This window comes from Macaca nemestrina, chromosome 13 (genome assembly GCF_043159975.1).
Source record: "Macaca nemestrina isolate mMacNem1 chromosome 13, mMacNem.hap1, whole genome shotgun sequence".
Lineage (NCBI taxonomy): Eukaryota > Metazoa > Chordata > Mammalia > Primates > Cercopithecidae > Macaca > Macaca nemestrina.
The window spans coordinates 41,993,522-42,018,311 of record NC_092137.1 but is presented as its reverse complement, the minus strand read 5'-3'; the positions used below and the strand labels follow the sequence as shown (position 1 = coordinate 42,018,311).

Here is a 24,790-nt window from a genome sequence, read left to right as displayed (position 1 = left end):
GAGGGCATTGGTTAAACCTGCCCTTTGCTAGGATCTGTCTAATAACACCCTATATATCTTTGCTTTTCTGTGAGCTCTGCAGAGCTGACCATCTCCAAGACTGGGGGAAAGTGGTTGTGTAAGGGTGGTGACTTCTTGTAGGGAATGGCTGGGGAGCAGGGCTGTCCCCAGAGAGGTGATAGGCATTTGTACAGTTTTTTCAGCATCACAGACACAGGATTGACTTACACTAACGACCACCTACACCCTCCCTTGGCATGAGCCTGGGATTTGGGAGGACCTGGATGGGTGGCAGGGGGCACCAGCTCTTCACATCCATCCTTGGTTTCCCTTGGATCCCTCTCCATCGGTGTCTTTATCCATCTCAGCCTCCCCAAGTTGGAGCCACGGGCAGGCCTGTCCCGTTCTGGAGCCAGTTCTGACCAAGGCAGGAAATGGATGTGGAGCCTCCGCCTGCCACTGGAGGGAGGGGGGGCTGGAATTAGGTCTCATGTTTTCAATCAGCAACAATCGTGCCTCGGTTAAACCTCAGAGGCGACAGTGGTAGCACCACTCAAAGCCGACATTAAGTCGTTTCCTCAGATGTGGGATCCAGAGGCTTAGGCACGACTCACAGGCTCCTGGGTGCCTTTCCCCTGCGCTCAAGTCTCCTTTCCTCAAATCCGAATGAGGATTGGGTGTGTCAGAGGCAGCCTGGCTGCCTGGGCAGCTCCTGAGTCCCAGAATTTCCTATTCCTCCTTACCTCCAGTGGCATCCACAGCAATTCCTAAGTCCATAATCTGACCATGGTATTGTCTGGCATCCCAGACCCTTCCTTGAGGCTCAGTTGGAGGCTGGGTGCCCGTGGGACACTGCAGCCTTCCTTCTGACTGCTGGGGATAAATAGCTCAGGGTCCTACCCCAAGCCTGGACTATGCTGACATCTCTTCTTATCTCAGGGGTCATCTGTCAGTTAAGAACTACCCCGGGGAGTGGCCTCCAAAGACGGAACCATTAGCTCAGAGTTGCAACATACTTGGTTCCATAAGCCTGCCTCTTTTTTTTTTTTTTTTTTTTTTGAGACTGAGTCTGGCTCTGTCGCCCAGGCTGGAGTGCAGTGGCTGGATCTCAGCTCACTGCAAGCTCCGCCTCCCGGGTTTACGCCATTCTCCTGCCTCAGCCTCCCGAGTAGCTGGGACCACAGGCGCCCGCCACTTCGCCCGGCTAGTTTTTTGTATTTTTTAGTAGAGACGGGGTTTCACCGGGTTAGCCAGGATGGTCTCGATCTCCTGACCTCGTGATCCGCCCGTCTCGGCCTCCCAAAGTGCTGGGATTACAGGCTTGAGCCACTGCGCCCAGCCAAGCCTGCCTCTTTTATGGCCCTAGGAAAGCAAGAGCAGATCAATACACACTTTTTGAAAGAATCTCAGAGTTTGTGGCAGAACCATCCTGAGATGTGATTAGGACTTGGGACACACGGGTCTTCCCAAACTCTTCTTGGAGGACATTGTTTGACCTGAACTGTAACTAACACTTGCTAAGCCAGAATCTTGGAAAAGGTAATATGAGGAAGGTTGTAGTGATAGGAGCTTTTGGTGTTTGAAGAGCAGAACTGAAAACGGAGAAGCCAGGGAGGGTAGAGAATTGGTCAGGGTGTCTGCCTAGAGGCAAGTAGACGCTGATCCTAGACAACAGGTGCTAGGCCTCAGACAGCGGGGGAACAGTGTGTGCTGGGACTGGCCCTAAGAGCATGCAGCACCCAGGCTCAGGTTTGGTGTCCCCAAGCACAGCCCTGAACCACTGCTGGCGGCAGGGCGTTCCTTCACCTCCAGGCTTCACCGTGGCTCTGCTCTGAGTTTGCTATTTGACGAGGAGAGCCAGGAAGAGGAGTTCCCTCCCTTCCTCTGCCTGTGCCAACCCCATCAGCAGCCTGTGGTCAGAGGGGCCCTCCTACCCCCATTTCCATGGGTGCCCATGGGAGCAGCACTGGAGGGCAAATCCGGGAGGCATCTCCCTCCCCAGCCGGCGCCTCCATCATCCCCAGAGCTGCCTGGCCAGGCTTTCTTGCTCACTTTCAGGAAAAGGATCACAGGGAAAGGAACCTCCAGAACCCAAGAAGAGAGACCTCAATGCCATAAGAAAGAATCTGGCACGGGGGTGGGGTGGGGTAGGGGAGGGAATGAAGCCCACCTGAGCTGCTGAAAATCTTCCTCCCTTTGAGTCTTCCCCAGCCCTAAGGCTGTTGGTGGAACATTAGCGACCCCTGCTGGCCACCACATCTGAGATTTCCTCTGCCCTCCCGACCTCCACCGCTTTCCCCTCTGCTTTTAAGCCTCCCCTTCTTGCCAGGTTGAGGATTCTCTTCTCCCCAGAGACCCCACTCCCGCTTCCCTACTAGCCTTGCCTGTCTGCCCACAGTTTTCTTCTATCCTTTTCTTTTACATATTCCATTCCCTTTTTCTTCTGGCAGAACTCAGCTTCTGTCTTTTGGAGCCTCCCTGCAGAAAACCATCCTGTAGGGAAGAGATGGATAAAGCAGTGAAAAGGCACCTGGTAAAGCATAACACATGGGAATGTCCAGGAGCTTGTCTGGGCTGGAACAATCGATCCCTTTAAATGTGCTATCTGTCCCTTATATTTCTTCCATTTCACTCCAAGCCTAAACAACTACAGTTTATTATTTTATTATTATTGTTTTGAGATGGAGTCTCACTGTTTCATCCAGGCTGGAGTGCAGTGGTGTGATCTTGGATCACTGCAGCACCCACCTTCTGAGTTCAAGCAGTTCTCCCTGCCCCGGCCTCCTGAGTAGCTGGGATTACAGGTGCCCACTACCATGCCCAGCTAATTTTTGTATTTTTAGTAGAGATAGGGTTTTGCCATATTGGCCTGGCTGGTCTCGAACTCCTGACCTTAGGTGATCCACCCGCCTTGGCCTCCCAAAGTGGTGGGATTACCACCGTGCCTGGCCAAATTATGGTTTACTGAATGCCTGTTCTGTGCCTGTCTCTGTGTAGGGGACATACTTTGTGCCTCACTTTGCTCCTGTCCAGAGGCACCAGTCTCATGTTCAGGCAGGAGAGGAATGGTTGTGGGGTGATGTGGGTGCAGTTGGATGTCCAGCTTGCCCTGCCCCGACCTCTCTATAACTCATGCTGGTCACAGTGATCAGGCTTTCTTCAGTCTCAGGGCACAAGATTCTCAAGCTTGGCTACCTCATTCCATAAAATAGATAAGAAGTAGCTGCCCAAGTGGAGTTCCCTCTCTTAGGCCTTTGTCAGTCTTGCTCTAGCCTTGGCCTCTTCAGTGTCCTCGCGTCTCATGGCTTGCCATCCAGATGCAGGGCACGCATGATGAGGGGTATAGGTAGGGGATACACCCATCTCAGGAGGCCAGGACTGGAGTTACCCGCCCACCCCAAAAGGGCCCCACGTAGGGGCTAATGGCCATGGTTAAGCCAGAGGATTTTTATTTTTCTTAAAAGGGAAAAAGCTGAGACACCCTAATAAAAATGAGGCTTAATGAGAGCAGAAAGCTCTCGGCCTGAGCTCCAGTTCTAACGTAGATAGGCACTCACTTCCTGGCCCAGGCCTTAATTTCCCCACTATATGGGAGCTAGGATACCCCGCAAAGGTCCTTTTTTTTTCTCTGAAGTTCTGTGGTTCTATTTTTCTTGCTTTTGCATGGCCAGGCAAACTGGGATGCAGCTTTGATCTACCTTGCACCAGCTACCTCCCACTCACTCACGTGGATTCTAGGCTTTCATTTTTGCTGGAGTAATATTTTTCTAATGTTTATTTTTCAAAGTTCTGCATCTGTGGTGACCATCTCCCATTTGGAAAACTAACTACTTACAGATGTGTGTGGCACAGCATTCTCCCAGGCAATGAAACCACTGGGGTTTGGCTATCATTTCAAAAGTAAGAGGAGGGAAGGAAAGATGTATGTCTCTGATGTAGGTGGCAAAACTTCTTGACCTTCTGTAAAATGCCCAAATGTGATTTTCTTTCAGAAATTGAAGAGTGGAGAATTTAAGGCTTGAGAGCCCAAGTGTTAAAAGCTCACATGGAAATGGTCATTTGTGGGATGTTAATGGTCATTTGTGGAATGTTTGCAGAGGGAAGGCATTAGTTGCGCGGCTGGGGCTGAGTGAACTCCTACACTGCACATAGAATACAGAGCTTAGCCCTCATCACCTCCATCCCCATGGTCAGCTGTGACCAGTCAAGGCAGCAATTTCTCTTGCTTTCCAGGATCTAGGTAAAGTGCATCCCAGCCTTGAGCAGAACCAGCAGATCCTTCTGACTCTAGGGTACCGTGAAGACTCACTGGTTTTCTACGCTGTGTCATCCACCTGACCTTGACTTTCATTTTTGGTTTCTGCCCTTCCTAGGAACTTGCACACGTCCTCCTCAAGACCTCCATCCGCAGGCATCACCCTTGCTCCTCTCCTCTCCTCCCACACAACAGAAAATCGTTCCAGGACTAAAAAGACGTTTTGTGATATCCCAGTGAACTCTCACACAAAGCTCATTTTTTGTTTTCTTATTCTTTGGCCACTCCCAGCTTCCGCCTCCTCAACAGTTCTCAAATACAGGCTCAACTGGAGAGAAGGAGCCATAGCCAACTCTTTGTGTGCATGTTGATGGTGTGTATGTGTGTGGTGTGTGTGTATGTGTATGTGCAGAGTGTGATTTGTCTATGTGGAGTGTGCACATGCGATGGTATTTGTGGCTGGGAGGAACCAACAGGACAAGAGCTCCTTTCCCCAGATGAGGCTTGCCCTGGGTCAGACATCTTTCTCGCCTGGATCTGGAACAGCTTCCTTTTAGCTATTGTTCCATTTCTCTCTCGCAGTTGATTTCTCTTGTCTTTGTTTCTTTCTACCGGAAGATTCCTGCACTGTCTGTCCTGTGAGAATAACTAAGGATAAATAAAAATTTGAGCAGCAGAGGAACTCAGACCGTCTCTTGAGTCTAGTGCATCTGACTGCTTTAAATGTGAGAAGACTGAGGACCATTCTGTGCAATGCATTTGAACAGAAAGTTCATGCTTGTTCCACATCAGTAGGTTTAAACATTGTGTTAATGTTTTGTATTTCTGTTAAGATTTTTTTGAAAGAGACACTCAAAAAGTGGGGGAGCATATGTACTATTCATTATAGGCAGATGAATGAGGATTTAGAATGTGGAGATTTGGAAGACAAAACTCAAGCAAGACACAATTTGTTTTTAAGGGAGAAAAATTAGAAGGCAAAAAGTTAATGTCACTTATTCAAGATTGTGTAGAATAAATATGGGCGAAATAAATTGAGTGTGTGGTAAATTTATGAATAATGATAGTGTTTCATCTTGGAATGTGATAACTATTTAAAAAAGATGGTATGCAATAATAGCAATTCAGTAGGTGATAAGGTTTGGCTGTGTCCCCACCCAAATCTCAACTTGAATTGTGTCTCCCAGAATTCCCATGTGTTGTGGGAGGGAGCCAGGGGGAGGTAATTGAATCATGGGGCTGGCCTTTCCCCTGCTATTCTCATTATAGTGAATAAGTCTCACCAGATCTGATGGGTTTATCAAGGGTTTCCACTTTTGCATTTTCCTCGTTTTCTCTTGCGACTGCCATGTAAGAAGTGCCTTTTGCCTCTCGCCATGATTCTGAGGCCTCCCCAGCCATGTGGAACTATAAGTCCAATTAAACCTCTTTTTGTTCTGAGTTTTGCATATGTCTTTATCAGCAGCATGAAAACTTACTAATACAATAGGAAACATTGATAAGTTGTACTCTTAAATCTTTTACATATGTAACAAAGAGAAACAATTTTTCAAAGAAATGGCATGGAAATTTATCAACCATGTCCATCATTTAAAAGAGGCATGTCTAGACTAAGTGGGAGGAAGAAGGGAAGAAGGAGATAGATGAAAGACAAAGGCCACTGATGGAAAATGATAGCATGTGGATTAGGGTTCCCTTTCAGTAACTAGGCGAATATGGGGAAAACTTTGTTTGCATGTTAGCATATCAGAGAATATGTCTTTATCTAGTATTCTTTCATCTCAAAATATCAAACAAAAGATCCATTTTAGGCTCTAAATCTGGAACAAAGAAGGAAATGGATAATTGTTTTCTAAGTGATCACAATCTTTCCTTATTGTGCAAGACTTATTTCTTATTGTGAAGACTTTGAAGGGCTCCTCTGGTTGAAACCACTGCAATCTTGATTGGGGAAACTGGTTAGACATAGCCTAAATTTTAATGTGCCCCATGTCTCTCAAAGATAATAGGACCCACGGTTTACACAAACGCATAGCGTCTCTTTCTTCTGGTTACCATCTATTTTCTAGTTTACTTGGGCTTGGTCCACATGATGCCAAACAACTGGTTTGACTGACTTTTGTGGCACTAAATGGAAGAGACTGACCTATTTGACGTCCCGTGGAGACAAATCCCAGCACTGGGGCCCAGGGCTTGCTGAGAGAACAAGGCTCCCTTTTCTTGAAGGCACATTTGAGTGTTACTGTACGTTTGAGGTATTTTGATATTGTAGACCTGTAAGCATATGTTCTCAGTGGCTTCAGAGTAGGTCTGGAAAAAACAACAACCAGCCAAAGTAAACCTAGACTGGAGGTGCTAGAAACTGAGATTTAGTGACAGGTCCCAGGAGGCACACAGCTCTGAAGAAAAAGACATGTAGGTGCTGTAGGCTGTTAGACGATGCTGGTGTGGTCAATGCCAGCCCCTGGGTTGTGGGAAGCTGCTGCCCAGGGCAGGGGCCATGAGAAAAACCAGGTACCAGGCAAGGTGAGTGGCCGGCAGTCTCAGCCAGCTGGAGTGCCAGTCTACAGGGGCATCCAGACATTGGTAGACCACATCAGGAATATATTGCCAGTTGACTTATACATGTAAATATGACTTTTTTTTTTTTTTTTTTGCATGACATGTTTATAGGCCACTCCAGTAACTCTGAGTCCAGCTGCTGCTATTTGCTTGGTGCTAGGTTTTGCAGTTGCTACAATTCTGAGACAAGTTGGCCCAATATATATGCTAGTTACAAATGATATACTTTATTATGCAAAATTAAGACCTTTTATTATGCTCCCCACTTTCCCCAGTAAATTGGTTTGGAAAATTACGTATGATAGATATCATATCCTAAGCCTAAAGAAAGAAGTAAAACGTTTTATTGTGAAATAAGGTCGTTTCTAAATATGTAACTAAATGTTAAACAAATAATGAAAGGAGACTGGGCATGGTGGCTTACGCCTGTAATCCTAGCACTTTGGGAGGCCCGGAAATGGGAGGATTGCCTGAGTCCAGGAGTTCGAGATCAGCCTGGGCAGCATAGTGAGACCTTGTATTTACAAAAGAGAAACGAAATTAGCCAGGCATGGTGGTGTGCGCCTGTAGTTCCAGTTACTTAGGAGGCTGAAGTGGGAGGATTGCTTGAGCCTGGGAGGTCAAGGCTGCAGTGAGCTGAGAATGTGCCATTGCACTCCAGCCTGGGTGACAGAAAGAGACCCTGTCTCACAAAAGAAAAAAAAAAAAAAGAGTAGCTATGGAGTATTGGTAGAGCCCAGGTAGTTGTTTTTGTTTTTGTTTTTTGAGATGGATTCTTGCTCACTCTGTCACCCAGGCTGGAGTGCAATGCCACAATCTCGGCTCACTGCAACCTCCACCTCCCAGGTTCAAGCGATTCTCTGGCCTCAGTCTACTGAGTAGCTGGGAGTACAGGCACACACCACCAAGCCCAGCTAATTTTTGCATTTTTAGTGGGGATGGGATTTCACAATGTTGGCCAGAATGGTCTCAATCTCTTGACCTCGTGATCCGCCCGCCTTGGCCTCCCAAAGTGCTGGGATTACAGGCATGAGCTATCGCGCCTGGCGGAGCCCAGGTAGTTTATGTATGTCATTGTTTATATGACTCACAACAATGCTATGTGGTAGGTAGGTATTCCCATTTTACAGAGGAGAAAGTTAAGGTTGAGAAACGATACAGAACCTGACTTCAGGTCACACAGCTTGTGTCAGGGTTGGAATTCCAACCCAGGCAGTGGAGCAACAGAGTTCCATGTTTTAAGCTCTCTGCTCCGCTGATTCTGAATATTAAAACAACAACACAACATTGGATGAAGAGTCTTCAAATCATTAGCCTACCTGGTTGTCAGTCTGCATGTGTTGCTTGGTCTAGCTTCATTTGGCCAAAATGCCAGAGCAGAACCTTGGTGCAGTGACAGCATCTTAATTGATATGAAAGGGTGAATATTCTTGAGGTAAATAGGGCAGAGAGTCTCAGGCTGCAGATTGGGATGGATAGGTAGGGTTTTCAAGTGGATCCATAGAGCCTCTGACTCCCAGGAGGGGCGTCTTGAAAAATGCTATGTTAGGGCATGGAGAGATGAAGCCTAGGAAGGGGCTCTCTTGGGCAAGATAAGAAAGTGCCTTTCTCGTCAAGGAGGTGAGGCCAGGGGCTAGGACAGGAGGGCTCTAGAAGACCCACTTGTGATGAGCATGCAGAAAATACCACTCAGGTGTGTGGCGCTTTGCAACCCTAGACTTTTGCTCTCTAACACCATTCAGGCTCCAGCAAATGCTTCTCTATTTGTCCTGAGTGGTATGTCCTAGAAAGGAAAGGTGTCTGTGTTGCCATGTGAAGTATGTTTGTGGGCTGTGTTGCTACGGATATCAGAGGACACTAATCCAAATTCAGGGAGGATTTCAGTGCCAGAAACACAGGTAGGGAAAAGAAAACTACCAATAAACTTTTGAAAACATTCATCTCAGGTAATATAAATGCTATAGATTCTTACTAAATATTTTCTAGGAGTGCTAAGTATCCCTTTTCCTACTTTTCTCCAACTTCAAATTCCTGGTGCTGGAGTTATTCAGGAATCTGTGTGATATTTGCAACAACTGCATCTAAGGGTTGAGAAATATTTGCAACACCAAACAACTGATGTTACTCTTAACTTGTGTCCATGTACATCTCCATATAACATGTGTGAGGCATAGCATCCATTCTTTACTTCAGAAGGCAACCAACCAGTTAGACTTTGGATGCTAGAATTGCAATGCTGTATTGCAATTTAAAATTAAAGGATGCGCCTGTAATTCCAGGACTTTGGGAGGCCAAGGCAGGCAGATTGCTTGAGATCAGGAGTCAAGACCAGCCTTGCCAACATGGTGAAACCCTGTCTTTACTAAAAAAAAAATACAAAAATTAGCCAGCCAGGCATGGTGGCAGGTGGCTGTAATCCCACCTGCTGGGGAGGCTGAAGAAGGAGAATTGCTTGAACCTGGGAGGCGGAGGTTGCAGTGAGCTGAGATCATGCCACTGCCCTCCAGCCTGGGTGACAGAGTGAGACTCCATCTCAAAAAAAAAAAAAAAAAAAAAAAGGATGTTTTATTTTTATAAAAACATTAAATATGACCTAATTAAATTTTCAGGAAATTAAATTGTCACGATTATTTAAAATGTATATTCATTAATTATAATTTATATCTGACTTTTAATTTTAGTAGATAATTTTAAATATTGAAAGACTGTTAAAATAAATTAAAAATATATTGTGATATAGTTTGGCTGTGTCCCCACCCAAATCTCATCTTGAATTCCCATGTGTTGTGAAAGGGACCCTGTGGGAGGTAACTGAATCATGGAGGCAAGTCTTTCCCGTGCTGTTCTCATGATAGTGAATAAGTCTCATGAGATCTGATGGTTTTATAAAGAGGAGTTCCCTTGCACAAGCTCTCTCTTTCTGCCTGCTGCCATCCGTAAGACGTGACTTGCTCCTCTTTGCCTTCCACCATGATTGTGAGGCCTCCCCAGCCACGTGGAACTGTAAGTCCATTAAACATACTTTTCTTCCCAGTCTTGGGTATGTCTTTAACAGCAGTGTGAAAATGGACTAATACATATATGTGAAATGTTTATGCATTTGATGAAATATATTTATATTGAACAAATTTGAATCACATTTTATTTTAATCTTCTTTATTATTGAGAATGGATATAAGTCAAGATTGGGGTAAAAAGATAAAATAGGGTGAAGTTCAGAAGCTGAAAAGAAACAAAATCAGTGAGGTAATCTGCTTAACACTGGATAAATAATAAAAGTGAGTAGGCGTTTGTTGGACTAGCCCACAAAAAATTTTTACACAAGACCTTACAAATTGTTTACTTAATGTAGATCTAATTAGTGATCAAAACAATGAGAATGTAAAAGGGAATTATTCATATCAAATTCACAATTCAGAAGCCACAGATGGATGCAACTTGTGCCTGCCTAGGAGACATAAAGGAAGCTACATTCATGAAATTAGCCCAATGAGAGGAGAAAGATGAAACTGAAACCTTGGGGCTTTACTGTACCTGTGGGACACTGATTCAGGAAAATGGCCTTCTTTATTTATTTATTTTTTTTGAGATGGAGTCTCACTCAATTACCCAGGCTGGAGTGTAGAGGTGCAACCTCAACTCACTGCAACCTCCGCCTCCCAGGTTCAAGCGATTCTCCAGCCTCAGCCTCCTGAGTAGCTGGGATTACAGGCACGTGCCACCATGCCCAGCTAATTTTTGCATTTTTAGTAGAGACAAGATTTCACCATGTTGGCCAGACTGGTCTCGAACTCCTAGCGTCAAGTGATCCTCCTGCCTCAGCCTCCCAAAGTGCTGGGATTACAGGCACGAGCCACCACACCCAGCCAAAATGGCCTCTTTATGGCAGGGGACTGTGTCCTCAAAACACAGTCCCATCCAAGTGAATGGTTACAATTTTTGGATGAACATGGCAGAACATCCAATATTCCATTTTACACCAAAATTCTTCTGGCTGGGAAAGACATCATAGAAACTGGCTTTTATATGCTAAGTTCAAATACAAAATATTTTGTGAATTCTATACCAATTATCACCAATCTTGAAGATTAGCTTTGGTTAAATAATGTATTATGGCCAGATGAGGAAAGCCCTGTGCACATACAAAAAGTACACAATCAATTGTTTGAGAAAAAAAAGTTAATAAGCAGCAGACAATGAGTAGTAGTCAGCAAAGACAAGTAAACACCAATAAAGAACATCTGCCATAATATTCCTAAAAGAAACATGTTATTTAGCCAAACAAAATGATGCTTTTTATAGCCTTAATAATACACTTCTTATGGAAAACAGTGAAGTTTTCTGGGTTTTGTATGAATGATTTAAAAATTTGCTGCTAGGGTGATCAAACATAAAAGAGATTAAAAACACACAAATGATCTCTATTGATGATTGAGAATTAAAAGAGATTATTAAATTAAAGGATAATAAAATGATAAAAATATTTAACATTTAAAAAAGCAAATATGACTCAGTTGAACTAGCTTGCAGAGGTCAAAAGTCAAGTTGAGTGACTCACTTTTTTTGTGTGTTTGTGTTCAGGCTGGAGTTCAGTGGTGCTATCTCAGCTCACTGCAGCCTCCACCTCCCAGGTTCAAGAAATTCTCCTGCCTCAGTCTCTCGAGTAGGTGGGATTACAGGCGTGTGCCACCATGCCCAGCTAATGTTTTTGTAGTTTAGTAGAGATGGGGTTTCATCATGTTGTTCGGGCTGGTCTCCAACTCCTGGCCTCAAGTGATCCTCCTGCCTCAGGGTCCCAAAGTACTGGGATTACAGGCGTGAGCCACTATGCCCAGCCTGAATGACTGACATTTATGATACTCACTGTTAAACTATCTGGAGAGGAAAACAAGGAACTTGAAATTAATCAGTATTTTATTGGTTTTACACTTCTGAAAAATAGAGATTTTGTCTTAACTAAAGACACAGCTTTAAATTTTAGCCATTGATTTAAAAGATTGTGGGTAAGCCTGTGATAATGATGTTAATATAGTTGTTAAAGAAAAAGGTATGCAATCCAGAATTATGGTTGAAATTATAGAAACATCCTTTGAACTGTAGTATGAATTTTAACAAGGAAATGTTGGCTTTACCTGTGCTGATAGCAGTGGTATTCCTTGGAACAATTCAAATATTATTTACATTGTTTTCTATATCTCTGTAAAGGTGGAACATATTGATGAAACACATACCAAATCTGACCTTATAACACGCTTGGATACACAGTGAAAATTCTAATGAAACACTATCAAAGCAATTAGATTTTATTAGGCAAGATATGAAACCCATTAATAGAGCTAAACAAAACCATAGAAAATCCTCAAAGAACAAATCTCAGTCCTTGGCAGAATGTGAAATTAATTTTAAATCTCATCATTCAGTTATTTGTTATGAACCACAGCTTGCTGTAAACAATGTTAGCTGAAAAATAAAAAAACAAAACCATGATCTCTTTAAGTTTTATTTCACTTTAAAATGGATTCTACAAATATATCTAAAGATTTAAAGAAAATTGTTATTCTAAATAAAAAAGATGCATGATAAATATGTAACAAAAGTAAAATTCCAGCAAAATACAAGGCAATTTGAACAATGAAACAAAAACATTTGCATGACTATGAAGGAGAAGGTTCACACATCTGCAATCTGGAAACTGACTTCTACAGACTGTTTTGTGGCCATTCTAGATTAAGGTATTGTATTGATTGAAGAGAAATCTAAACAAACCAATATATTGGTATTTTTTTTATTTGTAAGAATCCAGTCCAGAAAAAGTTAAAAAAACTTATGGATTAGAGTATCAATGTAGATATTGTTTTAAAAGAAGCTAAAAATAACTATATAAGTGATATGGTTTGGCTATGTCCCCACCCAAATCTCATCCTGAATTGTAATCACCACATGTTGGGGGAGGGACATGTGGGAGGTGATTGGATCATGGGGGCGGTTTCCCCCATGCTGTTCTCATGATAGTGAGTGAGTTCTCATGATACCTGATGGTTTTATAAGTGGCAATTTCGCCTGTGCTTTCTGTCTGTCTCCTGCTGCCTTGTGAAGAAGGTGCCTGCTTCCCCTTCCACCATAATTGTAAGTTTCCTGAGGCCTCCCCAGCCATGCAGAACTGTGAGTCAGTTAAAACTCTTTCCTTTATAAATTACCCAGTCTGGGATAATATCTTTACAGCAGTGTGAAAACAGACTAGTACAATAAGCAATAGTAATTTCTACAATGGAATTAAAATATTTGGCTGTATTTCCAGTGATAACACTAATTAACCATAGATGACCTCATTACAATGTTTGAAATCGGTTTGAAAATTGTGGTTCATTTCCAATCTAGGTATCATTTTAATAAATTTATTGACAATTCCAATGGCTACTAGCTTATCAGTGTTTCCCTTAAATGAAATTGCCAGTTCGGCATGACTGTGAACAATTTTGATTATAGCAACATTATTAGTGATTCACTGAAATGAAGAGCAAGAAATATACTTTTTTTTATTTTTTATTTTTTATTTTTAGAGACGGAGTCTTGCTCTATCGCCCAGGCTGGCGTGCAGTGGCCGGATCTCAGCTCACTGCAAGCTCCGCCTCCCGGGTTTACGCCATTCTCCTGCTTCAGCCTCCCCAGTAGCTGGGACTACAGGTGCCCGCCACCACGCCCGGCTAGTTTTTTGTATATTTTTTAGTAGAGATGGGGTTTCACCGTGTTAGCCAGGATGGTCTCGATCTCCTGAACTCGTGATCCACCCATCTCGGCCTCCCAAAGTGCTGGGATTACAGGCTTGAGCCACTAAGCCCGGCCAAAATATGCATATTTATGGAATAAATTATACTAACTAATTACAGTTGACCCTTGAGAAACACAGGTTTGAACTGTGTGGGTCCACTTATATATGAATTTTCTTCCACTTCTGCCACCCCTGAGATAGCAAAACCAATCCCTCCTCTTCCTCTGCCATCTCATTGTGAAAATGACAAGCGTGAAGACTCTTATGATGATCCACTCCACTTAGGGAATAGTAAATGTTTTCTCTTCTTTATGACTTGGATAAGATTTTCTTTTCTCTAGGTTACTGTATTGTAAGAATGCAGTATATAATACATATAACACACAAAATGTGTGTTAACTGTTTATGTTGTCTGTAAGGCTCCCAGTCAATAGTAGATTATTAATAAAGTTTGGGGGAGTCAAAAGTTTTGGATTTTCAACTGTGTAGGGTGGGGAGGTGGTACCCCTAACCGCCTTGTTGTTCAAGGGCCAAGTGTAATTATAGTACACCTTTATTGTATTACCCACATAAATAGTGCATCAAAGTATGCAACCAGACATGTGCAATCAGTTCTCTTTGATATTTTGCCAACTTTTAGTCATGTAAAAGCTTAGTTTTTTTTTTCAATCTTGGTGTTACAAAAGTTGTATTTGTCAGGAAGGAGGAAAGGGCATACTGTATTTAACAATTTTTAGCTCAATCTATAACTTTTAAATATTTAGATATATGATATTTTAGGCTTAAATGCTGGGCTGACATCCAGGTGAATGTGCATTCAGCTTTGAGGAAAAAATTTGGGAGCCCACATTTGGAGGGAAGATTAGTAAACAAATTTGAGGTTGAATTAAGAATTCTTCCACATCTGAAGATAGTGCAAACCCAAAGCCCCTTCTGTTTAGATGGCAGTTCTCAACCTTGGTTACCCATTAGAATCACCCAGGAGGCTTTAAAGATGCTGATGCCCAGGCTCCCCACTCTGTAGAACTTTTGATTTAGTGGTCTATGTTGAGGCCTGAGCATCAGCACTTCAAAAACTTCCCAGGGTTGGGCCAAGTGCAGTGGTGTTTATAACTAGTTGATCACAACCAGCTATAGACTTCTTGGTTTCTTCTCTATCTCCTTTGCTTCACTTGACTAGCCTTAAAAAACAACAAAAAAATCTTCCCAGGTGATTCTAATGTGCAGTCAGCACTGAAACTAGTTATCAGCAACTTGGATAGCAAACAGCATCCTGACAGGGTTAAAAGAGTTTGAAGCCAGGTCATGCCATGGCTAGATTGTGGTTACATTATGTCAGGTCTGGGTCAAACTAAGGTTGCCAAGATTGAAAGAGACTGTCATTACAAAGAAAGAGCATGTAGACCTTGGTTTCATCCATTCAATTGACATTTAATGCACTTCTACAGTGTTTCCTGAACTGAGGATACAGAAAGGAATAAAGTATTAATTCCAAAAATGGGGAACAGATGTATAAACAAAATCAACAAAGTATTATAAACATTATGGTAAAAGTGTATAGGGCACAGTAGAGGCACAATTCCATATAGGAAGGAGGATAGGTGGAGGCAGCCTAAGTTGAGTCTTCAAAAATGTGAGGTTATCAGGGGGCTTTCAGGGCTGAAGACCAGGAGTTTATAGGGAGACTTCTTGAATTGGGCAGGACAGGAAACCCAGGTTTATATGAGAGCAAGAGGAGGCCCTTGGGAACAGACGCAGTAGAGAGAGGCAGGAACGTGGGAAAGTGTGTTAGTCTGTTTTCACGCTGCTAATGAAGACATACCTAAGACTGGGTAATTTATAAAGGAAAGAGATTTAATGAACTCACAGTTTCACATGGCTTGGAAGGTCTCACAATCATGATGGAAGGTGAAGGAAGAGCAAGGCACATCTTACATGGCAGCAGGCAAGAAGAACATGTGTAGGGGAACTGCCCTTTATAAAACCAGCAGATCTTGTGAGACTTATTCACTATCACGAGAACAGCATGGGAAAGACCCAGCCCCATGATTCAATTCCCTCCTACCAGGTCCCTCCCATGACACGTGGGAATTATGGGAGAATCTTCAAACTGGGTTTACAGCAGCACTTTTCAGGAGTTTTGATGGCATGGGAAGGGACTGTATTTCCAGATCCTTAATTTCCATAGGTATTTTTCCTAAAATTTCCCTGCCCCAAAGCAGATGCTGGAGCCATCCTCTCAGCAGCTTCAAGCTGTTTGTCCTCCTGTGATTATCCTCTGTGCTTTGCACAGGTCAGCAGTGCTCCTCTCCATTCAGGATCTTCCTGTAATCTGCTACTCAGCGGTGCTACCTCAGAGGCACCAAATGAAAAGGTGAGAAATATCAGTTTCAGGGACCTCCTTTACTGTTAATCAAAGAACCCAAGCCTGCTTTCTGGTTTTGTATCTTACACATGTTTCCTATTGTTGATTCCTAATCCTACTTAGAGTTAACATTTATCCCTTGCTAACCCCTCCACTCTGGCAACTAAGCAAAATGTGAAAGGCATAACGACATAGTTTCATTAATCCTCCCTTTTTGTTGTCCTACGTGTTACATCTATATCATTGAGAATGCCACCAGATGACGTAATTTTTGTTTTCAACATTCATACTTAGTATAAAGAACTTAAGAGTAAAAAAAAGTGCCTTCCATGATATATTGCTTTAACACCACAGTAACCCTGTATTTTTGTTAGATGGCCCCAGAGGCTATAATTCCCATGGGCACAGGAAAATGATGCCCAGCCAAGAGAAATTAAGAGATTTGTCCTAGTCTCCTGCTTGTGAGTGCTGGAACTGGGTTTTATACCCAGATATTTAAAGTCAGATTTCAAAATCCAATATTCTTTTCTACATACTAAACGACTTCTCTTGTAGTGGGCATGTGAGTTTGCTTTAGGAGGCAGCACAGAAAGGACATGTTATTCTACTGAGTCTTGAAGGGAAAGAATCAGAATCCCCAAGTGTACTTGTAGGAAGTAAGGAGGGAGAACCACAAGGATGGGAGAACCGGTGTGATGACTGGAATCTGCGGGAATAACAAAAGGGCTTCCCAGGGAGGGGGCCTGGCTTGGGTCAGGGGACTCCCAGGTCCAAATAGGAAAACATCTGCACGTCCCCAGCCCCAGATCTGCTGTCAGACACTGCCCTTACTTTATGCCTCTTGGTGGTAGTGGAGGCTGACAGGTGAGGGTCCTAGGGAAGCTTCTTTGACTGTCAACAGCAGCTCTTCATCAAGGGTCCTCAATATGCAAAATGGCCTGACTTTATTTTTCTGGGCCATTCTAGAAGAAAACCCTGACTTGGCAATGGGAAGGGGAAGGGAGGTTCTATAGGGGAGAAGGGCCTTGCCCGGTAGGAGTCTGAGCTGCAGGCTGAGCTGAGGGGCAGCAGAGAGCTGATGGGAGGACGACTGCAATGGAATGAATGTCTGCTGCAGCTGAATGAATGTTCCACATGTTTTGGGACATTTTCTAGTTCCCACATGTTGGCTCAGAAAATTTGGGGTGAGATGGATAAAAGCTGCAGGTATAGTAAATGGCCCAAGTGTGAATCCCTGATCCATCACTTACTGTCTTGGGGTCTTAGGCAAGTTGATTGACGTCTCTAGGCCCCATTGCCTCATCTGTAAAATGGGGATGATGGGACTCACCTGGTGGGCTTCCTGTGACACTTGGCACAGGCACCTTCATCTTAGATTTTTCTAGACTGGCCGCTGCTGGAGGGCCAGGATGGCATCACCAGTGACTTGCATACTCCCAGACTTACTGTAAGTGTTGCTTGACTGGCTGCTGACTACACATGACTATAGGGAATCAGTAGGTGTTTGTGGATTCTTGAGTCAGACAGGCCTGAGTTCAAATCCTAGCTTCACTACTTATTAATTGTGTGAGTCCGTTTCCTCCCACCTCCCTTACCTTGTCTGTAAAGTGGAGACAACTGGAGAGCATGCCTTATAGGTAGCTGTGAAAATTAAAAGAGGAAATACATAAAAAATCATCAAGAAATCCCAGAGGCTATTACTGCAGATAGGCGTGAGGGAAAGCAAGAAATGAGGCATCAGGCAGCCTGCAACCAAGTTCCTAATCTGATAAATCACCAGCCCTCTCATCTTGGACAAGTCACCTCCACTTCATCTTTCTGAGCCTTGTTATCTGTCACATAGAGATGTTGAAGCTCGGTTGCCTCAGGACCATTGTATAGTATGGGAAAGTTTGACATGAAGCATTAACCAAATGAGGGAATTATTATAGTCTGACCCCAATGGCCTCAACCACCTCAGTCCTCTGTGGGATGTCAGAATCCTCAGGAAGGGACCCCAAGAGTTCAGTCAAATTCCTTTCCTTTCCTGAAAATTTCTTTCCACTGGAGTTTGCTGCCCTCTGGTGGGTGTTATTGCCAAATTACCCAAACTTTTCCTGGAAAAGATTAAGCATCTTGGCTTTGCCGGCTGGAGGCTATAGCATATCTGGGAGATGAACTATGAATAGGGGCGTTGGCCTATCTTCTAGCCCTCCCGGGGAGTAGTTCTTGGAGTGAGGCCTCTACTCGGCATCACCTGGGTGTTTGATAGAAATGCACACTCTCGGCCCTACAGCTGACCTATGAAGCAGAAACCCTAGGGGTGGGGCCCAGCAGTCTGTGCTTTAATGTGACCTCCAGGCTCTTGCGTGCAGAGGTTTGAGAACCACTGTTCTAGGGACACTAGGACCTCAGAATTGGAAGGGAGGGGCTGGAGAAGAGCTGGGAAGTGTGGTAACTTTGATTGTGTGCAGCCACATAGCTATCTGGGGTGTCAAAAATATTAAAACTGCACATTTAAAAGAATGGTAGAACTGACTGGGTGCTTTGGCTCACGCCTATACTCCCAGGAATTTAGGAGGCCAAGGCAGGAGGATCACTTGAATAGCAGAGTTCAAGAACAGCCTGAGCAGCATAGCAAGACCCTGTCTCAACACAAAAACTAAAGAAAAATTAGCTAGGCAGGGTGGTGGCCACCTGTAATCCTAGCAGCTCAGGAGGCTGAGGTAGGAGAATCACTAGAGCCCAGGAGTTTGAGGATACAGTCAGCTATGATCGTGCCACTGCACTCCAGCCTGTGTGAAAGAGCGAGACGCTATCTCAAGAGAGAGAGAGAGAAAGGCAGAGTAAAATATACAAATATCCTTCACTAGATTTACCAGTTGTCACCAGTTTGCCACATTTCATTAATCTCCTGTTTTCTATACTTCTTTTATGCTGATCCATTTGAAAGAAAGCTGTAGAAATCATAGCACTTCACTCTCACATATTTAGCAGCATTTTGTAAAAGTAAGAAACTTCTATACGGCCACAGCATTATCATTACAACTAAGAAAATTAATAATTTTATAATTAATTTGCATTCTATATTCAAATTTCTACAATTGGCTCCAAAATATTTTTTATATTTGCATGTGTGTTTTAAATCTGAGATCTAATTCAAATTTATGCATTGTATTATGTCTCATATTATGTCTTTTTAAGTACCTTTTAATCTAAAGCAGCCCACTGTCCATGACTTTTCTTTCTTTCTTTTTTTTGTTTGAGACAGGCTGTCACTCTGTCACCCAGGCTGGAGTACAGTGGTGTGATCTTGGCTCACTGCAACCTCTGCCTCCTGGGTTCAAGTGATTCTTCTGCTTCAGCCTCCCTAGTAGTTGGGATTACAAGCACCTGCCACGACGCCTGGCTAATTTTTGTATTTTCGGTAGAGATGGGGTTTCATCATGTTGGCCAGGCTGGTCTCCAACTCCTGACCTCAGGTGATCTGCCCGCCTCAGCCTCCCAAAGTGCTGGGATTACAAGAGTGAGCCACTGCATCTGGTCAACTGTTCTTTTTTCTTTTTTTTTTTTTTAAATGATACTTTTTTAAAGAATTCAGGCCTGTTGTGTTATAGAATGTCCCACAACTGGATTTGTCACATTGCATTCTCATGGTTGGATTCAGGTTAGACATTTTTGTCAAGAATGCTTCATTGGTGATGTTGTATGCTTCCTGTTGTATCAGGAGGTCAGGTTATGTTGCTGTGCATCTGAATCACCTGGGGAACTTTTTTCAGACACAGGTTCTTGGGCTACGCACCTGGAGTTTCAGTTTCCTTGGTCTGGGATGTGCTCAGCACATTCACATTATTTGAAAGCGTCACAGGGATTCTGTGGTGTGGCCAGGGTTGGATCCCATGAGAGGAAAACCTTCCATTCTCTCTGTCTTTCACGAATTTATCTTTTAATGCCTCCATCTCAAAGCAACAACAATTGGAGCAGTGCTACCATGTCTCTCTGCCCCTTGCTTACCCGCCAAAACCTTCCTCCACCCACCTCCTCCCACCTCCAGTGAGATCCTGAGAAATAGTTCACTCTAGGCCAGTTGCCCCTGGGGCTGAGCTGGAGCTTCAGCTCACCATGGGGTAAGACGTATGATGGGGCAGGTGTCAAGGAACCTGGAAGGAGCTCCTCCTGGGGATGGAAGGTGGAGCTGGTACGAACTACCCATTGGAGTGAGAAGGAGGGAGCTAAGGCAATCTGAGCTTCTGAACTTTATTCCCACAGCTGGGAGTGACAGTTCTGGAAAGATGAGTCTGACTTTGAAAATAGGAATTTGAAGATAAGCAGTATTCCCTCTTTATATTGTAACACATCAGTTAGTGGCAATTTCTACTATCCCAACATTTGTGTTTCTCTCCCCACCCCCCCCCCCGTCTCCCACACACAGCCATCCTGTACACTGAAGTTACGAAATGTATTGATTTATAATCTCTACCTCAGTGGAGAAGATAATAGAAGTATAAGTGAGCCTTAGAGATGTGATATCAGCATGGATGGAAAAGAGGAAAGAGGAATTGTAGTTTTGGCCTCCTTTGAGTGGGTGACTAGAAGTAGGGTGCAAAAATAAAAAAAAATGGCTGTCAGACAGCATGGGAATCTGATCAAAGCAGGGAGACTTGCAGGAACAGCCACTGTGGGGATAGGCACAAGTGGATTTTGAGGGAGAGAAGTGCTGAGTGGAATGGCAGAGGAGTAGCTGCAAGGGGTAAAGACAGAAGCAGCTGTGGAAATGCCCCCAAACTCAGCAAATTTGATAGTGTCTTTTAGGGCTAAAGGTCAAGCTGATGAACCCAGGTTCAAAACATGGAGGTAGAAACAAAATGCCAATAATTGCACTGGGCTAGATCAGGCAGAATTTGATGGCTGGCTGTGCTCAGTCCTGCCTGGTGTTCCTGAGCTGGGAGCAGAAAGCAGCTCACCAGCCTGGACTGGTTTGAGGTAGCCTCATCAGGCTAAGCAAGGAGCATGAGCCCCTGTGATGCAGAGACTGGGGAGGAGGAGGGAGATGTGATCCTTTGAGCATTCCTGTAGCTCCTACCTCCTCACGTCTGCTCCCTCCTGCTTCACATCCAAGACTGACTGCACAGCACCCCTGACCTGCACAGATGCCTTAGGAAATGTCTGAGCTCAACGACAATCTTTACAATATGCTCTTTCCCTGCCACCGCTGAGTCGTGCGGAGGCGGAGGCTTTGGTGCATTCAAGATTGGGCTTCACCCATAACCCACCATCACGGCCGAGAAAGGCATTTCTGTTGGAGGTGTAATGGATGTTAATACTGCTTTACAAGAGGTGCTGAAGACAGCCCTCGTCCACCATGGCCTAGCATGCGGAATTTGCAAAGCTGCCAAAACCTTGGACAAGCGCCAAGCCCATCTTTGTGTGCTTGCATCCAACTGTGATGGGCCTATGTATGTCAAGTTGGTGGGGGCCCTTTGTGCTGAACACCAAATCAACCTAATTAAGGGTGATGACAACAAGAAACTAGGGGAATGGGCAGGCCTCTGTAAAACTGACAGAGGGGGGGAACCCCGTAAAGTGGTTAGTAGCAGTTGTGTAGTAGTTAAGGACTATGGCAAAGAGTCTCAGGCCAAGGATGTCATTGAAGAGTACTTCAAATACAAGAAATGAAGAAATAAATCTTTGACTCACACGTGCACACAAAGAATCTTTAGAATATGCCACCTTGTCATGTATTCACAAATATGTGCTCACATATACACACACAGCACACATGTAAAAACACATGAACGCTGAGCTAGGCAGGACTTGGGCCCGGCAAGTCTAGTCCCTGCTGCATAGCCTTGGGCAAGTCACATCATCTCTCTGAGCTACAGCTGTCTTTTCTGAGAGAGAGTAAAGTGAGATGATTCCTGAGATCAGAGAATGTAAGAGCTGGAAGAAAAGTCAGGCATCATCATCTTCCATCCCTTCATTTTACAGATGTACAATTAGAGATTAGAAGGGGTTCAGAAGCCATGCTTTCTACCCTTTCCTTGGACCACTGGGGAAACTGAGGCCCACATAGGGAAAGAAAGTGACTATTCTGGGGTACTTTAATCCATGGACTTTATCCCAGGGAGCCAGGAGACTATCTCAGAAATATCTCTTTAGTCTCAACTCCTTTCAAGCTTCCAAAGCTAGACTGGAGAGGAAGAAGATGGTGGGTAAGCAGTGAACGAAGGAGAACAATGAGGTGAGCAAACCAACCATGATCATTTTTGTGGTGGGACGGCAGAAGGCGTGAGGCTATGAGAGAATGCTGGGCATGCTGTTTCAATCACTGTCTTTCCTACAAGCCCACACCAGAGAAACTCTGTGGGCACGTGTGTGGGGCACGGAGGCAGTGTTATTTCTGGGTAGCAAGGAGTGTACTTGTGAGGTTGTGCGAGTGGCTGACACGGCCATGTTTCAAAGTGCTTGAGGGTGCAGTTTCAACCTTTTAAAACAGTTCTGTGAAACTTCAAAAGAATTGAGTCTACATTTTGCATTTTTGGTGAGTTCTCAATCTTAGCCATCTGGCTCAAACAAGAAGGCTTTAACTGCCAGGCACGGTGGCTCATGCCCGTAATCCCACTTTGGGAGGCTGAGGTGGGTGAATCACCTGAGGTCAGGAATTCAAGACCAGCCTTGCCAATGAGGTGAAACCCTATCTCTACAAAAATATAAAAATTAGCCAGGTGTGGTGGCAGGCGCCTGTAATCCCAGCTACTTAGGGCTGAGGTGGGAGAATTGCTTGAACCCGGGAGGCAGAGGTTGCAGTGAGCCGAGATTGCGCCACTGTACTCCAGCCAGGGATATAGAGTGAGACTCCATCTCAACAACAACAACAATAACAAAAGCTTTAATTTAGAGCTCCCCAGAGTTTGGTTTTGGTTTTAGTGTGTGGAGTTTTAGTGTATTTCATGGAGTGGGGAAAAAATGGTTGGAAAACACCAGAGTTAATCAAGGCAGGCAGACTTCTTTACTAAGTATAAGTCTTAGGGCCACACAGCTTTGTGAGTCTACAGGTGAGGCTGTGCTGTGCAGCATCCCTCAGATGGCTGGATCATGGATGCTTTCCCTTGGGGCAAAGCATCTCAGGAGGCTGGAGTTATGGACCACCCTTGAGGAAACACTATGTAAGCCACAGGCAATTTTTAAGCCATAAAGAATAATATTTTCTTATTTTTAGTATAAAAAATTTTATACCCATGCAATTGATTTTAAGCAACATTCAACTATATTGAAGGATGATAATTTTAAGTGAATTTAAAGACTCAATTTGATAATTTTTCAATGATTTATAACATTTGTCATGAGAAGTATAGGATTCACTCCTTCCATTTATATTTATATTTTATTTTATTTTTGAGACAGAGTCTCACTCTGTTACCCAGGCTGGAGTGCAGTGGCACTATCTCAGCTCACTGCAACCTCCGCCTCCCCGGTTCAAGTGATTCTTCTGCCTCAGCCTCCTGAGTAGCTGGGATTACAGGCAAGAGCCACCATTCCCAGCTAATTTTTGTATTTTTTAGTAGAGATGGGGTTTTACCATGTTGGCCAGGCTGGTTTTGAACTCCTGACCTCAGGTGATCCACCCCAGCCTCCCAAAGTGCTGAGATTACAGGTGTGAGCCACCGCTCCCAGCCTCCTTCCACTTTTCATTCTTCTGATTTGGCAGTTAATTCTTGATGTCTTCTATTTTTTTTAACCTGGAAATTTAACATGTATATTTAGCTTACTTTCTCAAGTTACTATCTTTACTCTTCTCCTGACCAACTGAATGACTTGAGCATGCTTAACCTCTAACCACTCCCCACTGACTTATATGCCATTGTTGCCCGGTATTTTAGTTCTGTCTTATGTCTGGAAGCCCCCAAAGTAGACATTACAACCGTGGTTTTATATATCAACATTCCTATAGATTTGTTCACATTTTAACCACTTTGCTTTCTCTCTTTCATTCTTTCGTACATCTCAGACTTTAGAGTTCTCTTACTGAAGTTCTGTTTATAACAAACTCGGTTTTGCTTTGTTTACAAATTTCTTTATATCACTTTTTATTCTTAAAGGGTAGTTTTATTTGGTACTAAATGTAGGTAGTGATTACCATCTCTAAAGCTCAATTCCCTCATCTATTAAAAGTGGAGAGTAAATATCTTCCTTAGTGATTTCATGAAGGGGTTCTTGGGAGGATCACACGGCATAATGACTAAAAGGTTTCAGTGAACAAAGCTCAGGTGTTGACGCTGTCTTCTGTGCCCTGAGAAAACCTTGGGAGTTGTGTAAGACAGTGCTTGCTTTCAGTAAACATGCTCTTTGCCAAAATGTCCTAACACACTGTTGCTCAACCTTGTTTTCATTATTGATTATTGTCCCTGTAAGGAGCCTTTTTAGATTTTTTTCCCTAACTGCCCCCTCCTCTCAGGAAAATTTAATACCACAGGTAAACTGCAAATTCATGATGCACTGTATGTATATCTGTGCTTTATACCTAAAAGGAGTAAAGACTTTCTTTCTTTTTTTTTTTTTTTTTTAATTGGCCACTAAGAACCAGCTTTTGCTCTCTTGAGGGCAATATCACCCTTGTTGAGAACATGTGTTCTAGTGGCATTAGAACATTGGCAGCATTTTCAAACTGCAGTGTTCCCTAAGCATTAAAGGATCAGGTGCCGGGTGCGGTGGCTCAGGTGGGTACAGTGGCTCATGCCTGTAATCTCAAGCACTTTGGGAGGCCGAGGCAGATGGATCGCTTGAGCTCAGGAGTTCAAGATCAGCCTGGGCAACATGGAGAAACACCATCTCTACAAAAAATACAAAAATTAGCTGGGTG

General features: G+C 43.8%; 1 protein-coding gene and 1 non-coding gene across 2 annotated transcripts; one reads left to right on the top strand and one right to left on the bottom strand.

The window, feature by feature from the left end:
* Window positions 1–421: 421 nt before the first annotated feature.
* LOC139358043 (U4 spliceosomal RNA) lies at window positions 422–561 on the bottom strand. The gene has a single exon (XR_011612258.1). It is a non-coding gene; the product is annotated as a U4 spliceosomal RNA (small nuclear RNA).
* Window positions 562–6,694: 6,133 nt separating this feature from the next.
* Window positions 6,695–22,579, top strand: LOC105464906 (small ribosomal subunit protein eS12-like). The gene is made up of 3 exons (XM_071076107.1): window positions 6,695–6,781; window positions 15,880–15,960; window positions 21,217–22,579. The coding sequence occupies exons 1-3, from the start codon at window positions 6,695–6,697 to the stop codon at window positions 21,604–21,606; spliced, it is 558 nt and encodes a 185-aa protein (XP_070932208.1). The 3' UTR covers window positions 21,607–22,579.
* Window positions 22,580–24,790: the final 2,211 nt, after the last annotated feature.

Coding starts and splice junctions, on each gene's coding strand:
- LOC105464906 (XM_071076107.1), top strand. CDS start 6,695: ATGCTGGTGTGGTCAATGCCAGCCCCTGGGTTGTGGGAAGCTGCTGCC. Junction 6,782..15,879: donor AAAACCAGGTACCAGGCAAG/GTGAGTGGCCGG, acceptor TGCTTTGCACAG/GTCAGCAGTGCTCCTCTCCA. Junction 15,961..21,216: donor CAGAGGCACCAAATGAAAAG/GTGAGAAATATC, acceptor ATCACGGCCGAG/AAAGGCATTTCTGTTGGAGG.